The sequence below is a fragment of the Pristiophorus japonicus genome, chromosome 2 (assembly GCF_044704955.1).
Source record: "Pristiophorus japonicus isolate sPriJap1 chromosome 2, sPriJap1.hap1, whole genome shotgun sequence".
NCBI classification, from domain to species: Eukaryota; Metazoa; Chordata; class Chondrichthyes; family Pristiophoridae; genus Pristiophorus; species Pristiophorus japonicus.
Window position 1 is genome coordinate 128409678 of NC_091978.1, and position 25395 is coordinate 128435072.

At 43.6% G+C, this 25395-nt stretch overlaps 1 protein-coding gene across 6 annotated transcripts in view; it reads left to right on the forward strand.

The window, feature by feature from the left end:
* Positions 1-25395, forward strand: part of ipo11 (importin 11) — a 928775-nt gene that overhangs the window by 551738 nt on the left and 351642 nt on the right. For all 6 annotated transcript variants that reach the window (XM_070869309.1, XM_070869300.1, XM_070869323.1 and 3 more), the window contains one exon: positions 1779-1855. In XM_070869309.1, the coding sequence (XP_070725410.1) occupies positions 1779-1855 (77 nt within the window). The remainder of the gene's footprint in view (positions 1-1778; positions 1856-25395) is intronic.

Sequence of the window (25395 nt, forward strand, 5' to 3'; positions counted from 1 at the left end):
TATTGAACGGCGGAGCAGGCTCGAGGGGCCGAATGGCCTACTCCTGCTCCTATTTCTTATGTTCTTATCTCCTCCTTTCTCCACCTTCTGTAATGCGCTTCCCTGAAGGGTGGATGAATGTTGAGCATTTCAGATGTTAACATGACATCTCCACAGTGAAATAGAATACATATTATATTTTATTTTTGGGATTAACTGATTTGTGTTTTTACATGAGTCAAAACTTAGAGTAATTAATATTTAAACAAATTATACAGATTTCCTAATTTAATACTCTGGGTTCTAGCTTCCAAAAATAAAATAATCTATTTCAATCATTAATTTATGTCCATAGGTAGTACTGAAGTGAAGATTAGGTCAGTAATTAAAATTAAATGATGTTTCAATCTTGATACTGTGCAAATCCTACATAGACCGTCTGCATATTGCTCTTCACTCTGATGATTCAGGGTGAGGATGCAGCAGCGAAGGTGGGACATGAAAAAGAGAAAGAAGTCATGTTCGCCGTAGCAAAGGTTAACCAAAAGTTGTTACAAACTGGTGACGAGCATATTGCAGCTTACCTTAGACCTCAATTTTTAAAGACATAGCTAGCAATCAGGAGTGGGAATCCTGGCTGACTTTTCATCTTCCTGACCCAAGGGAATTGAGATCAATGTTCCCTTTAAGCTGCATGGCTGTGCAGCTGGCTCACTGGCTTTTAAATAGGAAAACTCGCGCATGCGTAGTATATTGAATGGGCCGTGCAGGAAAAATTAAAGGGAAATGGGGTGAGACTAATTGTAGTGCTCCTATCATTACCATGGCTGAGATGAGCTAACTCAGCAAGAAACGGGGATCACACTTACGGCCTTTCTGGTCTGTCTCGCGCAGTTAGTTTGCATATTTACACTGGTCAGGTCTGCTTTGAGTTCACAGTTATTTAATTAAACTTTTAACTTCAATGGCGTGGTCTTGAAGGTGGTCGCATGATCAACTGTCTTGTGACCAAATCTCCAGAAATTTATCGAACCAGAGTTGGAAATTCAAATGAGGGGTATTGTTGCCAGCTGTAAATTATTTATATTTAAACATTTTTTTTAGTGTATTTTGAACTGATCATATCGATACATTCAAGCACCATTTGTGCAACATTGTGAATGAGAAGCATCCAACTATACTGCCTGATTGCACTACTATTTGCAGGGGCAGGTGGAGGGAGGTGTGTGAGCTCCAGAAATGTGTGTTTAAATTCAGTTTTTGTGTCAGTTTCAAAGCGAACTGATACATGCTAAGGCCAGACGGCATGATCAGTGCTAATGTATATTTCTGAGCTGGCATGAGGAAAATTACTGCATCGTATTAGCAGTATATCACCAAATGTGCAGTATAATAAAGGTATAATTCATTCTTTGGACTCAAGACACAACTGTGCCAGTAATATGTGTGAAATTTTAAATGGAGAGAGGGACACATTTGCTACTTAATGAAATTAAAATGAACTGACAATTGTGATCTTATTTGTGGCATTGTTCTGTGTTTTTGATTTTTTAATTATCGGTAGATGTTAATTCCCTTAGCAAATGAGCTATGTGATTAGACTGATATTCTGAATTGCTAATTATGGCCTTAAGTATCTTAATCAGTGACAGTGCTCAGGTGTTTGATGTTGAGATTGCCCATTGAGATACTGCAGTATTTTAGACCCATTATCAGTTTATATGGTTCATTTGTTTATTTTGTAACTGCTAAATGTCAATGAAACTCTTATCAGTTACTTTTTTATTGCCACCTTATAGGTTAGTGACATTGGAAAACAGTCCATCAATCACTCCAGAGCTTCTTAGAGTCTTTCAGAATATGTCTGCTTTACTTGGTAAGTATAGGTTAGTGTTCTGGCTTGATAGTCATACATTTTAAAAGTCACAAATTTATGAAGAAATGTTTCTAGACAGTTGTTTTCTACATAATGTTATGTACCACAGTTGTAAATAACTGTGATTCTCCTGTCTTTTCCTTTATCAAAAGTTTGACATAGGCTACCTACATTAGGATAGAGATTTATCACTGTTGGATTTGGAGGAGGAGGGAATGTGCAAAATTAATAGTCATTACGGCACAAAAGGAGGCCATTCGGCTCATTGAGTCAGTGCTGGCTCTGTGCAGAGCAATCCAGTCAGTCCCATTCCCCCGCTCTATCCTCGTTGCCCTGCAAGTTTATTTCCCTCAAGTGCCTATCCAATATCCTTTTGAAATCATTGATTGTCTCCGCTTCCACCACCCTTGTAGGCAGCGAATTCCAGGTCATTACCACTCGCTGCATAAAAAAGATCTTCCTCACATAAGAACATAAGAAATAGGAGCAGGAGTAGGCCATATGGCCCCTCGAGCCTGCTCCACCATTTAATATGATCATGGCTGATCTGATCATGGACTCATCTCCACTTCCCTGCCTGCTCCCTATAATCCCTTATACCCTTATCGTTTAAGAAACTGTCTTAAATTTATTCAATGACCCAGCTTCCACAGCTTTCTGAGGCAGTGAATTCCAGATTTACAACGCTCAGAGAAGAAATTTCTCCTCATCTCAGTTTTAATTGGGTGGTCCCTTATTCTAAGATTATGCCCTCTAGTTCTAGTCTCCCCTATCAGTGGAAACATCCTCTCTGTCAAGTCTCCTCATAATCTTATTTGTGATATAGCAATTTGGGTTACCAAAATTAATCAAGAAGTGGCTAGGGGTGGCAGAGTTTATAAAATCTTCCCCTATCCTAACTGTTGAATAGTTCAAATAAAAATCTATTGAGACATTGAAATTAACAGGTTTAATTTAAAATACTGACTCAATATAATAGATTTAACATGCAGTGGCTGTACCTTGATATCATAGATGCAGACATCTGAAGTGCCTGCTGATTAAAGGACATTTTCTCAATGCCAGTCAGTATTGTGTATTAAGGGATTGGTAAGATGTAAATCAGGAGGAAGCAATTCCAGCAATCATTTACGACCACTCTATGCAACTTTTTCTCTTTTCAGAAATCTTTCATAAAGTTTCATTTTGCTTAGTCTCCAGCATTTTTCTGAAACAATATTTACAGCATTTCAGTATTTATCCACCAAGGCCATTAATAACCACCTGTGGGAATGTTGGTTTTAAACTTCAATGAAAAGCTACAAATCCTTTCAAGTGACTGATAACAGGTACCTATGCAGTCTTCAGGCATTCCACAACCACCAGTAATGTCACACCTTTTATAACCTTAACAAAAGGGTAATACATAACTTGTTTTCTGGATGGTAAATCAAAACTCAATTATGTGACACATCAGGTTATTAACCACAAGGCATATATCCAGTTAAAGAGGGTTGACTGTAATAATACTTGCATACTTTGAAACATCTCAAACATTTAATTAATTTTGAAATGCAGTAACAATTGTATAAGCAAATGCAGTAGCTAGTTTTTTCCAATGCAAAATCCTACAAATAAAAATGAGGTGAATGACCAGTTTTATTTATTGTGGTTCAAGGAGGAATATTGGCCAGTGCGCCAGGAGAATTCCTTGCTTATTAAATAGTGCCATGGGATCTTCAAATCGATCTCAACTTTGTTTGTGCTGCTGTGAATACAGGAACTGACTTTACTTATGCACTTCTGTCACTGCATTTGTAGAATTGCCAGGGTTTTGAAATGAAATGGAGAATGAGGCTGGAATGGTTTACTGAATTACATTGAGAACCCCATATTTAAGACTTTACTACAATGTATTACTGTGAATTATTTGGACAGCTGGCTTATTTATGGATGAGTTGTGTAACCTTGAAAGCAGCTTTCAGTTTGTTTACATGCTGATGGTGACAATTCATATGTTATTGTGGAGTGACCTGGGAGAGGGGATGTGCTATCTATATTAGAGCAGTCAACTTCCATGGAGAAGTCTGAGGAGTAACCTGAATAATCAAAAGATTGCAGACTGGAGTCAGTCAATCAAGTCCACCTGAGAGCACAAAATTCCAGCTTCCCCACCCCCACATTTCGCAAACTGTTTCTGTACATTTTATTTTATTTTTTTTAAATGAGTGCAATGCAATAGTTTTTATTTCCAGGGCAAGAAGATACATTTTTTTGAGTTTTAAAATAATAACAGCAGAATTAAAGTAATAACGGCATCAAAGCACTGACCACACTTGACCAGCTCCGTTGAGCGGGCCACATTATCTGCTTGCCTGACATAGAAACATAGAAAATAGGTGCAGGAGTAGGCCCTTCGAGCCTGCACCACCATTCAATTAAGATCATGGCTGATCATCACCTCATTACCCCTTTCCTGCTTTCTCTCCATACCCCTTGATCCCTTTAGCTGTAAGGGCCATATCTAACTCCCTCTTGAATATATCCAACGAACTGGCATCAACAACTCTCTGCGGTAGAGAATTCCACAAGTTAACAACTCTCTGAGTGAAGAAGTTTCTCCTCATCTCGGTCCTAAATGGCTTACACCTTACCCTTAGACTGTGTCCCCTGGTTCTGGATTTCCCCAACACGGGAACATTCTCCCTGCATCTAACCTGTCCAGTCCCGTCAGAATTTTATTTGTTTCTATGAGATCCCCTCTCATCCTTCTAAACTCCAGTGAATACAAGCACAGTCGATCCATTCTCTCCTCATATGTCAGTCCTGCCATCCCGGGAATCAGTCGGGTGAACCTTGGCTGAGCTTCCTCAATAGCAAGAATATCCTTCCTCAAAGTGGGAGACCAAAACTGAACACAATATTCCAGGTGAGGCCTCATCCAAAGCCCTGTACAACTGCAGTAAGACCTGCCTGCTCCTATACTCAAATCCCCTAGCTATGAAGGCCAACATGCCATTTGCTTTCTTCACCGCCTGCTGTACCTGCTTGCCGACTTTCAATGACTCATGCACCATGACACCCAGGTCTCGTTGTACCTCCCTTTTTCCTAATATGCCGCCATTCAGATAATATTCTGCCTTCGTGTTTTTGCCCCCAAAGTGGGATAACCTCACATTTATCCACATTATACTGCATCTGCCATGCATTTGCCCACTCACCTAACCTGTCCAAGGCACCCTGAAGCCTCTTAGCATCCTCCTCACAGCTCACACCGCCACCCAGCTTAGCGTCATCTGCAAACTTGGAGATATTACACTCAATTCCTTCATCTAAATCATTGATGTATAGTGTAAATAGCTGGGGTCTGAGCCCTGCGGCACCCCACTAGTCACTGCCTGCTTTTCTGAAAAGGCCCCGTTTATCCCGACTCTCTGCTTCCTGTCTGCCAACCAGTTCTCTATCCACGTCAGTACATTACCCCCAATACCATGTGCTTTAATTTTGCACACCAATCTCTTGTGTGGGACCTTGTCAAAGGCCTTTTGAAAGTTCAAATACACCACAAGGTTCTCCCTTGTCCACTCTACTAGTTACATCTTCAAAAAATTCCAGAAGATTTGTCAAGCATGATTTCCCTTTCATAAATCCATGCTGACTTGCACCGATCCTGTCACTGCTTTCCAAATGCGTTGCAATTTCATCTTTAATAATTGATTCCAACATTTTCCCCACTGCTGATGTCAGGCTAACCGGTCAATAATTCCCCATTTTCTCTCTCCCTCCTTTCTTAAAAAGTGGTGTTACATTAGCTACCCTCCAGTCCATAGGAACTGATCCAGAGTCGATAGACTGTTGGAAAATGATCACCAATGCATCCACTATTTCTAGGGCCACTTCCTTAAGTACTCTGCGATGCAGACTATCAGGCCCCGGGGATTTATCAGCCTTCAATCCCATCAATTTCCCTAACACAATTTCCTGACTAATAAGGATTTCCTTCAGTTCCTCCTTCTCACTAGACCCTCGGTCCCCTAGTATTTCCGGAAGGTTATTTGTGTCTTCCTTCGTGAAGACAGAACCAAAGTATTTGTTCAATTGGTCTGCAATTTCTTTGTTCCCCATTATAAATTCACCTGATTCTGACTGCAAGGGATCTACGTTTGTCTTCACTAATCTTTTTCTCTTCACATATTTATAGAAGGTTTTGCAGTCACTTTTTATGTTCTCAACAAGCTTCCACTCATAGTCTATTTTACCCCTCCTAACCAAATCCTTTGTCCTCCTCTACTGAACTCTAAATTTCTCCCAGGCCTCAGGTTTGCTGCTTTTTCTGGCCAATTTATCTGCCTCTTCCTTGGATTTAATACTATCCTTAATTTCCCTCGTTAGCCATGGTTGAGCCATCTTCCCCGCTTTATTTTTACTCCAGACTGGGATGTACAATTGAAGTTCATCCATGTGATCTTTAAATGTTTGCCATTGCCTATCCACCGTCAACCCTTTAAATATCAATCGCCGGTCTATTCTAGCCAATTCACGTCTCATACCATCGAATTTACCTTTCCCTAAGTTCAGGACCCTAGTCTCTGAATTAACTGTATCACTCTCCATCTTAATAAAGAATTCTACCACATTATGGTCATTCTTCCCCAAGGGGCCTCGCACAATAATATTGCTAATTAGTCCTTTCTCATTACACATTACCCAGTCTAGGATGGCCAGCCCTCTAGTTGGTTCCTTGACATATTGATCTAAAAAACCATCCCTAATACACTCGAGGAAATCCTCCTCCACCGTATTGCTACCAGTTTGGTTATCCCAATCTATATGTAGATTAAAGTCGCCCATGATAACTGCTGTACTCTTATTGCATGCATCCTTAATTTCTTGTTTGATGCTGTCCCCAACCTCACGACTACTGTTTAGTGATCTGTACACAACTCCCACTAGCGTTTTCTGCCCTTTGGTATTCCGCAGCTCCACCCATACAGATTCCACATCATCCAAGCTAATGTCCTTCCTTACTATTGCGTTAATTTCCTCTTTAAGCAGCAATGCTACCCCATTTCCTTTTCCTTTCTGTCTATCCTTCCTGAATGTTGAATACCACTGGATGTTGAGTTCCCAGCCTTGGTCACCGTGGAGCCATGTCTCCGTAATGCCAATTATATCATATTCGTTAATAGCTGCCTGCGCAGTAAATTCGGCCACCTTATTACGAATACTCCTCGCATTGAGGCACAGAGCTTTCAGGCTTGTCTTTTTAACACGCTTTTCCCCTTTAGAATTTTGCTGTAACGTGGCCCTTTTTGATTTTCGCCTTGGGGTTCTCTGCCCTCCACTTTTACTTTTCTTCTTTCTATATTTTGCTTCTGCCCCCATTTTACTTCCCTCTGTCTCCCTGCATAGGTTCCCATCCCCCTGCCATATTAGTTTAACCCCTCCCCAGCAGCACGAGCAAACACTCCCCCTAGGACATTGGTTCTGGTCCTGCCCAGACCGTCCGGTTTGTACTGGTCCCACCTCCCCCAGAATCGGTTCCAATGTCCCAAGAAGTTGAATCCCTCCCTCCTGCACCACTCTTCAAGCCATGTATTCATCTGAGCTATGCTGCGATTCCTACTCTGACTAGCACGTGGCACTGGTAGCAATCCTGAGATTACTACCTTGAGTCCTACTTTTTAATTTAACTCCTAGCTTCCTAAATTCAGCTTGTCATCCCGTTTTTTACCTCAATTGTTGGTCCCTACATGCACCACGACAACTGGCTGTTCACCCTCCCCCTCCAAAATGTCCTGCAGCCGCTCCGAGATATCCTTGACCTTTGCACCAGGGAGGCAACATACCAACCTGGAGTCTTGAATGCGGCCGCAGAAACGTCTATCTGGTCACCTTACAATAGAATCCCCTACCACTATGGCTCTCCCACTCTTTTTCCTGCCCTCCTGTGCAGCAGAGCCACCTATGGTGCCATGAACTTGGCTGCTGCTGCCCTCCCCTGGTGAGTCATCCCCCCAACAGCACCCAAGGCGGTGTATCTGTTTTGGAGGAGGCTGACAGCAGGGGACCCCTGCACTACCTTCCTTCCACTGCTCTGTCTGATGGTCACCCATTCCCTATCTACCTGAGTAACCTTTACCTGTTGTGTGACCGACTCACTAAATGTGCTATTCACGACATCCTCAGCATCGCGGATGCTCCAGAGTGAATCCATGAGCAATGCGGTCTGTCAGGATCTACAGCTGGACACACTTCCTGCACACGTAGTCGTCAGGGACACGAAGTGGCCCTGGCTTCCCACATAGCACAGGAGGAGCATGACATGGGTCTGGGCTCTCCTGCCATGACTTAACCCATAATTAATTTAATTTGGCAACAAGACTCCCAAAGCAAGCGCTCTACTTGGAACTCTTACACGGCAGGCGATCCCCAGATGGGCAGAGGAAATGTTTCGAAGACACCATCAAAGCCTCCCTGATAAAGTGCAACATCCCCACCGACACCTGGGAGTCCCTGGCCAAAGACCGCCCTAAGTGGAGGAAGAGCATCTGGGAGGGTGCTGAGCACCAAGTCTCGTCGTCGAGAGCATGCAGAAAGCAAGCGCAGGCGAATACTTTTGGCTTGACTGGCAGAATTACAGTCAGCTCCAAAATGTCAAAATATATCAAATAAAGGGTCAAAATGAAAGTTTTCTGGAGATGCCTCTAAGTTCTCTTATAAAATAAATCTCATGCCTTGAGCACTCAAATTTATTTTCAGTAAGTTCTGTATCCATCACTCTTGAAAGCTGCATGTTTTTGTAATTTACTTTTTTTGTTCTGCAGTAAAAATGATGGAATGCTTTTGTTTCAAGAAGTGGGACGAAGATAAAATTGGATAGCTATAGACCAGTTCGACTCACATCAAACTCTTAAAAGCTAACTCTTCGACTCCATAATTTGAGATAAAATTAATGTGTATTTAAAAATGCATGGGTTAATTAAGAAAAGGTTGTATGTCATGTTTGGCATGTGACTTGTTTGAAGAAATGATCGATTGAAACATAGAAAATAGGTGCAGCAGTAGGCCATTTGGCCCTTTGAGCCTGCACCACCATTCAATATGATCATGGCTGATCATGCAACTTTAGTACCCCATTCCTGCTTTCTTTCCATACCCCTTGATCCCTTTAGTGTAAGGGCCACATCTTTTTGAATATATCTAATGAACTGGCCTCAACAATTTTCTGTGGTAGAGAATTCCACAGGTTCACAATTCTCTGAGTGAAGAAGTTTCTCCTCATCTCGGTCCTAAATGGCTTACCCCTTATCCTTAGACTGTGATCCCTGGTTCTGGACTTCCCCAACATCAGGAACATTTTTCCTGCATCCAACCTGTCCAGTCCCGTCAGAATTTTATATGTTTCTATGAGATTTCTTCTCATTCTTCTAAATTCCAGTGAATATAAGCCTAAGATTGGATAGACAAAGGGAAAATAAGATTGGATAGATAAAGGGAGAACAATAGATGCAGTATATATGGATTTTCAGAAGGCATTCAATAAGGAAGTTTGTTAGAAAAATTCAGGCATATGATATTACAAGAAATGTAACAGATTGGATAGAAAGTTGGTCGACAGCAGAAAGAGTTAGGGGTAAATGGGTGTTGCTCAGATTGGAACAGTGGTCAGTGCTGGACCCACTTTTGTTCTTAGAAAATGTAGATGGTTTGGATTTAGGCAAGAAGAGTACAATGTCAAGATTTGGTGATGGCTCAAAATAGGAGGTTTTTCCAAGGTAGACTGTAAAGGCCTTCAGGATGACATAGAAAGGTTAGCAGAAGGGCTAACAGATGGTTGATGCAATTTAATGTGGATAAGTGTGAGCTAATACATTTTGGGAGGAAAAATAAGGAATGGACCTTATTGTAATGACATTGAAGGGTGTGAATGCACAAGTATAATTCCCTGAATGTCCAAGTGCAGGTAATAAAACCATAAAAAAGACCAATAGCATTTTAGGTTTTACAAATAAGGAAATATAGTGGAAGAGCAAATGAGTAATATTGAGCCTGAAATTCCGGTCGGAGGCTTTCGGACGAACTCCTCCGACCCGAGAATTTTAATAAAATTACCTGGTGATTCCGGAGGTGCCTGCGATTATGGTGGGGAAGCCTTCTCTTCCCGCTTTTCGAAGCGTGCTCCCGTCCTCGAGGTTCGAAAGCAGACTGCAGTCACATGTGACTGCACAACCAGTCAGGTACAGTATTCTCATTAATAGCAATGAGAACTCCGTATCTGCGAGTTCTCATTGTTACTAATGAAAAAAAGGATTGTTGGAACCTAGAATGTTTTGCCATAGGGAATGGTTGAGGGAAAGACCATTTTATCTTATAAGGGAAAATTGGAAATTTTTCAAAGCAGAGAAAGATACAAGGCTATGGGACGAAAGCATGACCGAGCAATCCAAAACGAATCTCATTATCAAAAAGCCAGCAGAGACATGATGAGCTGAATGATCTCTTTCTGTGCTGTAAACATCTATGGTTGTATGGTGGAATGTTTGGTTATACCTGCAGTTTAGGTTAAGCCAAGCTTGTGTCCTTTGCACTTTTAATCTAACTACTCATTTTCACATGTTATAAGGGCTATATTTAAAGCTATTTTTGGGCGGTGTTTCCTTTTTTTATCAGCTTATTTAAGCTTTCACCAGTTTTCTAGCTTAACATGTATGTGCAAACCATCCTAACTAAGAAGAAACTACGAAAACACCTGTCCATTTGCTTCCTGCCATATCACTGTCTAAGACCCCAAAAACACTTTTCACATTAGGCAGCAATTCACATGTACCTTCTCTAATCTAGTATTACTGTATTCACTGCTCACCAAATCTGTTACATCCAGAAGTATGACCTGATCTGTTTGTGGCCCGTCACTTTAAAGTAAATGTTGGTCCCTTAGAAGATGAGAAGGGGTATTTAATAATGGGAAATGTGGAAATGGCTGAGACCTTAAATAATTATTTTGCTTCGGTTTTCACAGTGGAAGACACAAAAACCATGCCAAAAATTGCTGGTCACAGGAATGTGGGAAGGGAGGACCTTGAGACTTATCACTAGCGGGGTAGTGCTGGACAGGCTAATGGGACTCAAGGTAACAAGTCCCCTGGTCCTGATGAAATGCATCCCAGGGTATTAAAAGAGATGGCAGAAGTTATAGCAGATGCATTCATTATAATCTACCAAAATTCTCTGAACTCTGGGGAGATACCAGCGAATTGGAAAGCCGCTAATGTAACGCCTCTGTTTAAAAAAGGGGGCAGACAAAAGGCAGGTAACTATAGGCCGGTTAGTTTAACATCTGTAGTGAGGAAAATGCTTGAAACTATCATTAAGGAAGAAATAGCGGGACATCTAGATAGGAATAGTGCAATCAAGCAGACGCAACATGGATTCATGAAGGGGAAATCACGTTTAACTAATTTACTGGAATTCTTTGAGGATATAACGAGCATGGTGGATAGAGGTGTACCGATGGATGTGGTGTATTTAGATTTCCAAAAGGCATTCGATAAAGTGCCACACAAAAGGTTACTGCAGAAGATAGAGGTACGCGGAGTCAGAGGAAATGTATTAGCATGGATAGAGAATTGGCTGGCGAACAGAAAGCAGAGAGTCGGGATAAATGGGTCCTTTTCGGGTTGGAAATCGGTGGTTAGTAGTGTGCCACAGGGATCGGTGCTGGGACCACAACTGTTTACAATATACATAGATGACCTGGAAGAGGGGACAGAGTGTAGTGTAACAAAATTTGCAGATGACACAAAGATTAGTGGTAAAGCGGGTTGTGTAGAGGACACAGAAAGGCTGCAAAGAGATTTAGATAGGTTAAGCGAATGGGCTAAGGTTTGGCAGATGGAATACAATGTCGGAAAATGTGAGGTCATCCACCTTGGGGAAAAAAAAACAGTAAAAGGGAATATTATTTGAATGGGGAATAATTACAACATGCTGCAGTGCAGAAGGACCTGGGGGGTCCTTGTGCATGAATCCCAAAAAGTTAGTTTGCAGGTGCAGCAGGTAATAAGGAGGCGAATGGAATGTTGGCCTTCATTGCGAGAGGGATGGAGTACAAAAGCAGGGAGGTCCTGCTGCAAATGTATAGGGTATTGTTGAGGCCGCACCTGGAGTACTGCATGCAGTTTTGGTCACCTTCCTTAAGGAAGGATATACTAGCTTTGGAGGGGGTACAGAGACGATTCACTAGGTTGATTCTGGAGATGAGGGGGTTACCTTATGATTATAGATTGAGTAGACTGGGTCGTTACTCGTTGGAGTTCAGAAGGATGAGGGGTGATCTTATAGAAACATTTAAAATAATGAAAGGGATAGACAAGATAGAGGCAGAGAGGTTGTTTCTACTGGTCGGGGAGACTAGAACTAGGGAGCACAGCCTCAAAATACGGGGGAGTCAATTTAAAACCGAGTTGAGAAGGAATTTCTTCTCCTAGAGGGTTGTGAATCTGTGGAATTCTCTGCCCAAGGAAGCAGTTGAGGCTAGCTCATTGAATGTATTCAAGTCACAGATAGATAGATTTTTAAGGGAATTAAGGGTTACGGGGAGCGGGCGGGTAAATGGAGCTGAGTCCAGGGCCAGATCAGCCATGATCTTGTTGAATGGCGGAGCAGGCTCGAGGGGCTAGATGGCCTACTCCTGTTCCTAATTCTTATGTTCTTATTATGTTCAATCCCCTCCCATTTCCCACTCTAACCTCCGTTTCTGAATTCCTGCACTGTTTCAATGAAGATCAATGCATTCTTCCAAGATCAATAACTCATTGTTTGGCTGGGCCACTGCAGTCTTCATCATCTCCCTCCAACCTTGGAAAAGGCTACTCTCATACATTGAGATCTTTTAGCCCCTGCCAGAAGCTTTCTGAATTTTTTTCACTATTGTGACACTCCTGTTTAATTCTCAAAATTTCACTCCACTGACACACACTGAAATCTGCACTAGAATTATGCTAATGAACAACACTTCTACCGATTCGCGTGAAAACCTCAACCATATCTGAAAATATAAACAATTGATCTGGGGAGCTGACTGGGAAAACATTAATAGGGCTAGTGGCTGAAATATTTAAAATTTGTCTAGCAAAAAACTATTTGGATAACCACATCTTCATCTTGCATTTCTGAAAGTCTATGGAATCACCTTGCATCTGCACTGCATCTGACCCGAAATATAGCCGTGTAGATATCTCGTACCTTTAACAACAGGATTCCTTATGATGTCTGATAAGTGTTCTTTGCTTAACCCTACCAATATATTTCTTCTCATTCCAAAGGCTGAAGCAGCAATTTTATTCTGAGCTTATATTAAATATTAAATACTTCAAGTACAAGCAAGTCAGTATAAGGAAATCATTAAGCATGTCAAAATGAAAAAATCTTTTGCTGGAAGATTATTTTTTTAAATTCAAGGAAATTCAAGTTTGATTTTAAGGGAATCTGTGACACTAATCAGCATTGGATATTGAGATGTAATTTAAGAACTCCTGCAGTGTGAGAGAGTGCACCGTCAAAACTTATGTATTTCATATAAAATGATTTTTTTGGGCTGGGCAACCTCACGCTGAAGACGGACCCAATGCCCATAGCTGTGTCACACGAGTTCGTTACTCTTGAGCATAGCTAGGGCAGAGTAGGATTCACCACGTACTCCTAACTTTTTACAAAGATAAAATAATTGGAATTATCTGGGTTATAAAATTGCAATTATTTTGTGCGACACCATATTTCCACATATGGTATCCGTTGGCTTTTCATTCATCTTTCGAACCAAGTGTTTCTGGAATGAAACCAGCTTTTATCTATAGATGGATTGCCTGGATAGGACTAGACTATACAGATAATTCCATTTTGAGCACGTTGTCTGAGAAAGACTAACCTTCAAGACCAGTCTTTAATTAAAGAGCAAGTCAAATATAGCAGCAGAGTTTAAAAGATCAGGGATTGTTCTGCTTAAGGTAATGCCCGAGTCCAAAGTTCTTAATTTAAGAGGATTAGACTGTATAAGCCGATGAAAAAAAAATATAAGACCCGTTCTGATTTATGATTATATTTGAAATTTAATTTTCCCATTTCTCTCATAATTAAAATATATAAACAGAAATAAAGAACTTGTATTTATAGTAGCTTTCACATTCTAGAATAAACATAAATTTCTGCTCTGGTGTCTGAAGCTTCAATATTCCCAGTCAGCAGAACAAAAACAGATACTGCAGATGCTGGAATAAAAACAGAGAATGCTGTAAATCTCAGTGGGTCAGGTAGCATCTGTAGAGAACAAAACAGAGTTCACGTTTCGGGTCGACGACCCTTCGTCAGACCAACTGAATGTTCAAAAAGAGCACATTCTTAAGCACTGAAAGGCGGAGGTGAAGAAAGAACAAAAGTGATAGGGTGGAAGACAGGAGAGACTAGAGAGACAAAAGGGATGTTAGCCAAATTGAAATGGTAATGACAGGTCAGAAAAAAGTCAATCTGGATAGGGTGTGAATGGCATAGTAATGACCAGCTGCCATTATAGACAAAGAGAAAAAAAAGAGAGAAGAAAGAAGAAAAAAACGTAAGATATGGGGGCAGGGGGTTTGGGGAGGGGGGGCGGGGGAAGGGAACCAAAGGTGGCCGGAGGTTATGCTCTGAAATTGTTCAACTCGATGTTGAGTCCAAAAGGCTGTAAAGGTGGCATCGTCAGAGCAGATGCGATGGAGATGGAGAAACTGGGAGAATGGAATGGCGTCCTTACATGATGTGGGTTGGGAGGAAGTGTAGTCCAGGTAGCTGTGGGAGTCAGTGGGCTTATAGTGGATACTGGTCAAAAGCCTATCCCCAGAAATTGAGTTTTTAATAACAATAATAGATTATCTGGTCATTATCACATTGCTGTTTGTGGGAGCTTGCTTGTGCGCAAATTGGCTGCAGCGTTTCCGACATTACAACAGTGACTACACTCCAAAAGTTCTCCATTGGATGTGAAGCACTTTGAGACTTCCGGTGGTTGTGAAAGGCCCTTTATAAATCTAAGTCTTTCTTTTTGCCCATTGAATCCCTTTAAACATCTTGATTAGATCATCCATCAATCATCTAAACTTAAGGAGTACAAGTCAAGTTTTTTTGCAACCTCATAATTTAACCCTTTAAGCCTCGGTAGTCTGCCGGATGGGGTCTGCCAAGGCTCTGTACAGATGAAGCATAACTTCCTCACCTTTTCAGCTGCGGCTCAGTTGGTAGCACTCTTGCCTCTGAGTCAGAAAGTTGAGAGTTCAAGTCTCACTCCAGAGACTTTTAACACAAAAAGCTAGGCTGACACTCCAGTGCAGTGCTGAGGGAGTGCCGCACTGTCAGAGCTGCCATCTTTCAGATGAGATGTTAAACTGAGGCCCCGTCTGTTCTCTCAGGTGGGTGTAAAAGATCCCATGGCAATATTTTGAAAAAGAGCAGGGGTGTCCTGGCCAATATTTTACCTTCAGTCAACATCATAAAAACAGATTAACTGGTCATTAAGGACATCGCTGTTTGTGGGAGCTAGCTATGCGCAAATTGGCTGCCGTGTTTCCTAAGTTGCAACAATGAATGCACTTCAAAAAAAAAAAGTACTTTATTGGCAGTAAAGCACTTTGGGATGTCCAGTGATCGTGAAAAGCGCTATATAAATGCAAATATTTCTTTTCTTTCTCACTTTTGATTTCCAACCCCCTTGGGATAAAAGCCAACATTCCATTAGCCTTTTTGATTACTATTTGTGCCTGTGCACTAGCTTTTTGTGAATTATGTATCTGGACACCAAAATCCTTTTGCTGTTTGACAGCTCCTAGTCTCTCAAGCACTAAGAAAATATTCTGAAATAAAAAACAGAAAATGCTGGAAATACTCAGCAGGTCAGGCAGCAGCTGTGGAGAGAGAAACAGAGTTAATGTTTCAGGTCAATATTTCGTCAGAACTGGAAAAAGTTAGAGATGTAACACATTTTAAGCACGTGCAGGGGCAGGGAAAGGTGGGAGGAGAGGAAAGAACAAAAGGGAAGGTCTGTGACAGGGTGGAAGGCAGGAGTAATTTAATGACAAAAAGTATGACTGTACGAAGCAAAAGGAGATGGTAATAGGACATTGTAATGGCAGAAACATCAACAATTGCTGTCTGGAAAAAATAGCAGAGATTATGGTCTGAAATTGTTGAACTCGATGTTGAGTCCAGAAGGCTGTAAAGTGCCTAATCAAAAAATGAGGTGCTGTTCTTCGAGCTTATGCTGAGCTTCTATGGAACAGCGCAAGAGGCCGAGGTCAAGGTCAGAGTGGGAGTGGAGCAGAGAATTAAAGTGACAGGTGACCGGAAGCTCAGGGTCACACTACGGACTGAACGGTGGTGTTCCGCAAAGTGGTCACCCAATTTGCATTTGGTCTCCCCAATGTAGAGGAGACCGCATCATGAGCAGTGAATACAGTATACTAAATTGCAAGAAGTACACATAAATTGCTGTTTCACCTGGAAGGAGTATTTGGGGCCCTGGACAGTGAGAAAGGAGGCGGTAAAAGGGCAGGTGTTGCATCTCCTGCACTTGCACGGGAAGGTGCTGTGGGAAGGGGAGGGGGTGCTGGGGGTGATTGAGGAATGGACCAGGGTGTCGCGGAGAGAGCAGCCCCTTCAGAATGCTGAAAGAGGAGGGGAGAGGAATATGTGTTTAGTGGTGCGATCACACTGGAAGTGGCGGAAATGACGGAAGATGATCTAAAGGCTGGTGGGTGAAAGGTGAGGATAAGAGGAACCCTATCATGGTTCTAGGAAGGAGGGGAAGCGGTGAGAGCAGGTGTGTGAAACCTAACGGACATAGTCGAGGGTGATGTCAACCACGGTAGAGGGGAATCTTTGGTTGAGGAAAAAGGATGGCATATTGGAAGCACTAGTATGGAAGGTGGCATAGTTAGAACAGATGTGACAGAGAAACTGGGAGAATGGAATAGAGTCCTTACAGTAAGCTGTAGTCCAGATAGCTGTGAAACATAGAAACATGTGGGAGTCATTGGGCTTACAGTGGATGTTTATCGATAGCCTATCCCCAGAAATATGGGGAGGACTAACAAGGCAAGGGAATACACATTAAATTGTACAACGCTGAAAGGTGTAGAGGAACAAAGGGACCTTGGAGTGCAGGTCTACAGATCCCTGAAGGTAGCAGGCCAGGTCGATAAAGTGGTTAAAAAGGCATATGGAATACTTGCCTTTATTAGTCGAGATATGGAATACAAGAGTGTAAGGGTATAGATTTGTAGCAGACAAAGAGCAGACATATAGGTGGTCAAGAATGGGGATACTGAAAGTAGTGAATTGATCTGACATGTAAAATGGTCCAGATTAACAGGACTTATCAGTATTAGGAGGGTCTGAGGAATCGGTGAAGTTCTTCTATCTTACGGTATGGATTATAAGTATGTAACACTTGCTTATGTATGTAAAGCACACTTATAACGAATTAAGCTTGATGGTTAATGAACCATCCTTCACCTTAGTAACACATAACAAAGACAATAGAGGTTAGCAGTTACAATACATAACATTTTGACGAGAAGTCTCTGGCGTCATAGGGACTAAGGCAAGTTCACATCACTGAACACACAATTAACATATGATGGGAGATGGACAGTTGCAAGTACCACTCAGCCAGTCTGATAAGAGACGACCAATCATTGTAACTTTGCTGATAAGCTGTAAACCAACCGGTGCTTTTGTGGGAGAGGCACACACGTCCGTTTGTTGTATAAACTGTGAGTGGCAACCATTGCTCTGGGAAGGTTCACATTTGAACTTTTCACTTGCATGTGCTCGAAATAAACTAGTTGTACCGAAGGTTTCGTTTGATTGATTCCGTGGTCGTTATACGGGCGGGGGTGTCGATTCCTTGTATCAGGGAGTCCACCTTTAAGGAGAGAAGTCTTCTTTTAACCCCTACATTTGGCGTTACGAACAGGATACAGATTCTCCGATCCGAATGTGGCAGCTGTTGTTGTGGTGAGTCAGCCTTTTGTGCCACCTACAAGTTAGAGCTGTAGCATTGAAGGGGAAAAAGAAGTATTCTGTATAAAGAACAATTTATAGCGAACCACGGAAGGACGAAAGCCGAGGTAGGAGATAAGTGTGTATCCCGAAGCGTGACGGCTGACACGGTAATTGGTCGTGCACAGCGGCACAAACAAAGAAGGAATACAACCCAACGGGGTCTAGAAAAATGGCCAATGAAATAGAATGGTAATGGGGACCGGAAGGATCTCTTAATATCTTTGCTAGCTGAGAAAAATGGGAAATTAATAGAAGTGATGAAAAAGCAAGGATGGCAGCCAGGAGACCCACCAGACAGACAGAGAGGAAATAGTGGGATAGTCAAACTAAGAATAAAACAGAGCAAGCCAATGTAATAATGCTCGCCTGTTACCGGGGTCAGGTAAAATAAATAGATATTCAAACAAAACAAGTTCAAGAGTTGGAGGGTAAGATTCAAGAGTTAGAGGGTAAGATAAATAAGCTGGATGAGACAAAAAACGGGACCGGACAGATAGTGCAATGCGCAGTCATAACAGGACCACCTACGGCACCAGCAGCAGAACAGCTGTACCCCTCGGTGGGTAAGAATAGCCCACAAACCCAACCTGACAGTAAACCGGACTGTGTTGAGTTGGCCGATGACGAGTACAGGGTAGATGGGCCCCGGCAAATGATAATGGCTGCCTACAAGTGGCACCTATACGCACCACTACGAGTCCTGCCAATGGACAAAGACCAGCCCAAATTACCATCCAGGAGGTACCCTTCAGTCCACATGAGAGACAAATATTATTGAATGAATTGCCAACCCCGAAACCAAATAGCAGGAATACAGAGTTCTGGCACAAGGTGGAAGAGATGCCAGATGCCCATAACCTAACCTTAGCAGACATTCACAATCTGGTAAAGGACAAAACGGGTCCAATAAATTGGCGCAAAACAACACCAATGGTGCAAAGCGGAGACCGGCAGTGTAGGGAGGAGCTGGTATGCCAAAAGCGCAAAAATTGGACTTCCTGAAGCACGGGATGGATGGGTGCTGGGGACCGATTAGAATAAATTAGAGTAAGATACTGAAAGTAACTCGGAAGGTAGGTGAAAGTGTAGGGGAATACGGGGAACGAAAATGGATTGAGTACAAAGACCACTCCGGCACAAACAACCCTGACAAAGATGATGCAGCATTTTTGAAAATAGAAAAGCAACCCTAAGTGAGATGGTGTTATTAGAAGTACAGGGAGTAATGCTACGCACTCAGTTTTGGTGTTGTCAGAATACAGAGGGCACCATATTGGGCATCGATACCTTAAGGGAAATAGGGGCACTGATAGATCCCCAACGTAACCGGATAATTTTGGGGAATAAGCACGAAAACCAAATTAAGTTCCAACACCCGGGACACCAGCAGCAACGAATGGCCAGAATAACCCTAATCCAGCCCAAGTGGGAAACAAAAGGTGTTTGGGGTAGCATGTGCCAATTGTACCCAACCTTGTGGGCACGACACAAGCAGGATTGTGGGCTAGTAGGGATACCTCCCATCAAAATTCCCGGACCCAAACACAAAGCTCATCGACAGTACCCACTAGTGCCTGAAGCTGAGGTAGCAGTCTGTCAGATAGTGCAGGAATTGGAGAAGCAAGGGATAGTGAGACAGATAATTGCCTCTACTAATTCACCTGTGTGGCCAGTTTAAAAAAAAAGCCCGACAGGTCTTACCAACTGACTATGGATTACACCACCCTGAATAAGGTGACTCTCTGAGAGCACCTGATAGTGGCAAACCTGGCCACAATATTTAATGGCCTGGATCCAGAATATAAGATATTCACCGTGCAAGTAATGTAATAGCTTTAACTACAGTGCTAGGAGCTCTGCAGAATGCAGGATTAAAAATAAATCCTAGGAAGGTACAGGTGGGAAAGAGCGAAGTAACATATCTAGGATATATAATAACGCAAGGGAAGAGACAGATGCCTGAGGACAGAAAGGAGGCGATTCGGTCAATGCCCAAGCCAGGAACCGTGAAAGGGGCAAGGCAGGTACTAGGGCTATTCAACTATAGCCAACATTTTATCCCTGAATATGCCGAGATGGCCCAATCTATACAAGACCTGGTCAAAGGGAGGAAACCCTCCCAAGAGCCAGTGGACTTGGGGCCCTGATCAGGAAACGGTGTTTGTAAAGTAAAAACAAGCTCTCACAAGTGCTCCAGCCCTGGGATTACCTGACCAGAATAGGCCTATCCACATCAATACCTTCCACAATGATCATTATAACATGATAGTGACCCAATTACATGGGGACAGACATCGACCAGTGGCACATTACTCAGGCAAACCGCAATCTGTAACTGCAGGACTGTCGAGGTGTGTGGCTGCCCTGGACCGTGCTGCGTGGGCCATCAGAGTTAGTAATGTCTGGACGCATTATCCTATATACCCAGCAAAGCTCAATAGAATTACTTAACACAGGAAGGCTAAAAACGGTATCCGACACGCAAAGGGCTAGGTGAGAAGTAATGCTCTTGCACCCTAATGGGATGATAACAATAATAAAAGACATGTGTAACAACCCTGCAGGGTGGATCATTACGGAGGGAGAGAAACATCAGTGTAGCCCGATAGGAGAAGACGAGGGAAGTAGTCAGGTTAGTGAAACCCCGCTTGAGGAGGCAGACATGGATCTATATGTAGATGGGTCTCGCTGCTATATCAATGGGACAGCATGGATGGGATGGGCCATGGTAGATAGCAACAGACAGGTTAGAAGGGAAGGGCAGCTAGAAGCGGGCCTATCGGCTCAACTTGGTGGCTCTCACCGAGGCTCTGAGAATGGCAAAGGGGAAAAGAGTAAACATCTATACAGACAGTCGGTATGCTTTTGGAGTAGTGCATGATTATATGATAGCCTGGAGTAGACGGGGATACATGACCTCAGGAGGAGGGCCAATAAAACATGAGATTGTTAAAAAATTAGTGGAAGCCTCCCTCCTACCCCAAGAGTGCAATAATAAAAATCAAAGCGCACATAAAAATTACTGACTGACACCAGCAGGGAAACGCATGGGCAGACAAGGCATCCAAACGAGTGGCAGAGACAGGTACACCGGACGGGGAGACTCGGGTCAGAGCATGTAAATCGGGCCTGAGGAAGTAAACCTGCTTAAGGTACAGGGAGAAGCCACTCCACAGGAAAAGGAGGGGTGGAAGCAAAGGGGGGCCCAACAAAGGATTGACGGGATACGGAGGAAAGACGGGAATGTGGTGGCCCCGGAATGCATACAGGGGAGCCTACTAAATTTATACCACGGGTATGTCCATATGTGCGCTTTGATTTTTATTATTGCACACTCTTTGGGTAGGAGGGAGGCTTCCACTAATTTTTTTTAACAATCTCCTCCTGTTTTATCGGCCCTCCTCCTGAGGTATGATAAGCTCGGTGTCCAGATGCTGGTGATGGAAGGGAATGGGTAGAGATGTAGAAAACCACTAGAAGGTGCATGACGTGCGCAAAATATAACCCGGGGGGAAAGTAAAGGTCAGAATGGGACATCAGCCCCGACCGAAAGGACCATGGGAAAACTTACAAATAGATTTTACTGGACCGTTACCCAGCAACAAGGGGAAGACATACTGCCGAGTTATAATAGACCAGTTTCCGAAGTGGGTAGAAGCTTTCGCCACTAGAAATTGTTCATCAGAAACCGTGGCCAGGATCCTAGCCGAGGAAATAATACCCCGATGGGGAATGCCGCTACAGCTGGACTCTCATCAAAATACCCCCACTTCACAGGGAAGGTGATGAAACAGGCCTGCGCTTTACTAGGGATCAGGCAAAGGTTCCATATCCCATACCATCCGGAATCCTCTGGATTAGTGGAACGAATGAATAGGACCTTAAAAGCAGCCCCAGCTAAAGCAATCGAGGAGACTGGAAAAGGATAGGTACACATATTACCTACCCTGAGTACTGATGAAGCTCAGGGCAACCCCTAGTCGGGCGATTGGACTGACACCCTTTGAACTAATGACCGGAAGGGCTATGAGATTGCCAGTTACAGTCAACCACGAGGATCTATGGAGCGTCCGCCTCCGTTTCGGATGCCCCCAAAAGTACGTCACCATACTCCTGCTCCATGACGACATGCAGGCCGTGATCCTTACCAACGGATCCATCACAGACCCAATTCATGTCCACACCGGGGTCAAACAGGGCTGCGTCATCGCCCGAACCCTCTTCTCAATCTTCCTCACTGCCATGCTCCACCTCACAGTTCATAAGCTCCCCGCTGGAGTGGAGCTAAACGACAGAACCAGTGCGAAGCTGTTCAACCTTCGCCGTCTCCAGGCCAGGTCCAAGACCACTCCAACCTCTGTCGTCGAGCTACAGTACGCGGACGATACCTGCGTTTGTGCACACACACAGGCCGAACTCCAGGACATAGTCGACATATTTACCGAGGCATATGAAAGCCATGGGCCTTACGCAAAACATTAGTAAGACAAAGGTCCTACACCAGCCTGTCCTCGCCGCACAGCACTGCCCCCCAAACATCAAGATCCACGGTGTGGCCCTGGACAACGTGGACCAGGGAGAACCAGTGGATGTGGTGTATTTGGACTTTCAAAAGGCTTTTGACAAGATCCCACACAAGAGATTGGTGTGCAAAATTAAAGCACGTGGTATTGGGGGTAATGTACTGACGTGGATAGAGAATTGGTTAGCAGACAGGAAGCAGAGAGTCGGGATAAACGGGTCCTTTTCAGAATGGCAGGCAGTGACTAGTGGGGTGCCACAGGGCTCAGTGCTGGGTCCACAGCTGTTTACAATATATATTAATGATTTGGATGAGGGAATTGAGCGTAATATCTCCAAGTTTGCAGATGACACTAAGCTGGGTGGCGGTGTGAGCTGTGAGGAGGACACTAAAAGGCAGCAGGGTGACTTGGACAGGTTAGATGAGTGGGCAAACACATGCCAGATGCAGTATAATGTGGATAAATGTGAGGTTATCCACTTTGGTGGCAAAAACACAAAGGCAGAATATTATCTGAATGGTGGCAGATTAGGAAAAACAGAGGTGCAACGGGACCTGGGTGTCATGGTACATCAGTCATTGAAAGTTGGTATGCAGGTACAGCAGGCGGTGAAGAAGACAAATAGTATGTTGGCCTTCATAGCTCGGGGATTTGAGTATAGGAGCAGGGAGGTCTTACTGCAGTTGTACAGGGCCTTAGTGAGGCCTCACCTGGAATATTGTGTTCAGTTTTGGTCTCCTAATCTGAGGAAGGACGTTCTTGCTATTGAGGGAGTGCAGCGAAGGTTCACCAGACTGATTCCCAGGATGGCAGGACTGATATATGAGGAGAGACTGGATCGACTGGGCCTGTATTGACTGGAGTTTAGAAGGATGAGAGGGGATCTCATAGAAACATATAAAATTCTGACAGGTTAGATGCAGGAAGAATGTTCCCGATGTTGGGGAAGTCCGGAACCAGGGGACATAGTCTAAGGATAAGGGGTAAGCCATTTAGGACTGAGATGAGGAGAAACTTCTTCACTCAGAAAGTTGTTAACCTGTGGAATTCCCTACCGCAGAGAGTTGTTGATGCCAGTTCATTGGATATATTCAAGAGGGAGTTAGATATGGCCCTTACGGCTAAAGGGATCAATGGAGAGAAAGCAGGAAAGGGGTACTGAGGTGAATGATCAGCCATGATATTGAATGGTGGTGCAGGCTTGAAGGGCCGAATGGCCTACTCCTGCACCTAATTTCTATGTTTCTTTTATGTTCAGTAGGCGCGAGATACGCAGCGGGAGTCGCGACGGTAAACACTATAGATCTGCCTATGATAGACGATCGAGTCGATGCCCTTACACGAACCTTACAGGGATGGTTGGAGAGGAATGAGAATAATAGAAACATAGAAAATGTGGTCAAAAGCTCATTTCAGGGTCAAATATGACACCAAGGTTGCGAACAGTCTGATTCAGCTTCAGACAGAAGTAGGGGAGAGGGATGGAGTCAGTGGCTAGGGAATGGAGTTTGTGGCGGGGACCAAAAACAATGGCTTTGGTCTTCCCAATATTCAATTGGAGAAAATCTCCGCTTATCCAGAACTGGATGTCAGACAAGCAGTCTGACAATTTATAGACCGAAGAGGGGTGAAAAGAAGTGGTGGTGAGGTAGAGCTGGGTGTCATCAGCATGCATGTGGAAACTGATGCTGTGTTTTCGGATAATGTCGCCAAGGGGCAACATGTATATGAGAAATAGGAGGGGGCCAAGGATAGATCCTTGGGGGACACCAGAGGTAACGATGCGGGGAGGATGAGAAGCCATTGCAGGTGATTCTCTGGTTACGATTAGATAGATAAGGTTTATCAGTATTAGGAGGGTCTGAGGAATCGGTGAAGTTCCTCTACCTTATGGTATGGATTATAATTGCCTATTGTATGTAACACTTGCTTATGTATGTAAAGCACATTTATAATGAATTAAGCCTGATAGTTAATGAACCATCCTTAATCTTAGTAACACATAACAAAGACAATAGAGGTTAGCAGTTACAATACATAACATTTTGACTAGAAGTGTCTGGGGAAGAGATAAGAAAGCCAGTGTTTGGGAACAGAGTTACTTCAGGCGCTTAAGTATGGCGGAGAGGCGCTATTGGCACGGATACATGACCTCATCTCTCTCATTTGGAGGGAGGAGAGCATGCCGGGAGATCTCAGAGATGAAGTGATCGTGACCATCTTTAAAAAGGGGGACAAGTCCGACTGCGGCAACTACAGGGGAATCTCCCTGCTATCAGCGACTGGAAAGGTTGTCGCTAGAGTTCTCCTCAACCGTCTTCTCCCTGTGGCCGAGGAGCTCCTCCCGGAATCACAGTGCAGATTTCATCCCCTACGGGGCACAACAGAGATGATCTTTGCAGCGCGACAGTTGCAGGAAAAATGCAGGGAGCAGCGCCAGCCCTTACACATGGCCTTTTTCGATTTTACAAAGGCCTTTGACACTGTCAACCGTGAGTGCTTATGGAGCGTCCTCCTCCATTTTGGATGCCCCCAAAAGTTTGTCAACATCCTTCGCCTGCTGCATGACGACACACAGGCCGTGATCCTTATCAGTGCTTCCATTACAGACCCAATCCACGTCCGGACCGAGGTCAAACAGGGCTGCGTCATTACTCCAACTCTCCTCAGTCTTCCTCGCAGCCATGCTCCACCTCACACTCAACAAGCTCCCCGCTGGAGTGGAACTAAACTACAGAACCAGTGGGAAACTGCTTAACCTACACCACCTCCAGGCCAGATCCAAGGTCACCCCAACCTCTGTCATTGAGCTGCAGTACGCGGACGACACCTGCGTCTGCGCACATTCTGAGGCTGAACTCCAGGATATAGTCGATGTATTCACCGAGGCATGTGAAAGCATAGGCCTTACACTTAACATCCATAAGACAAAGCACTGCCCTC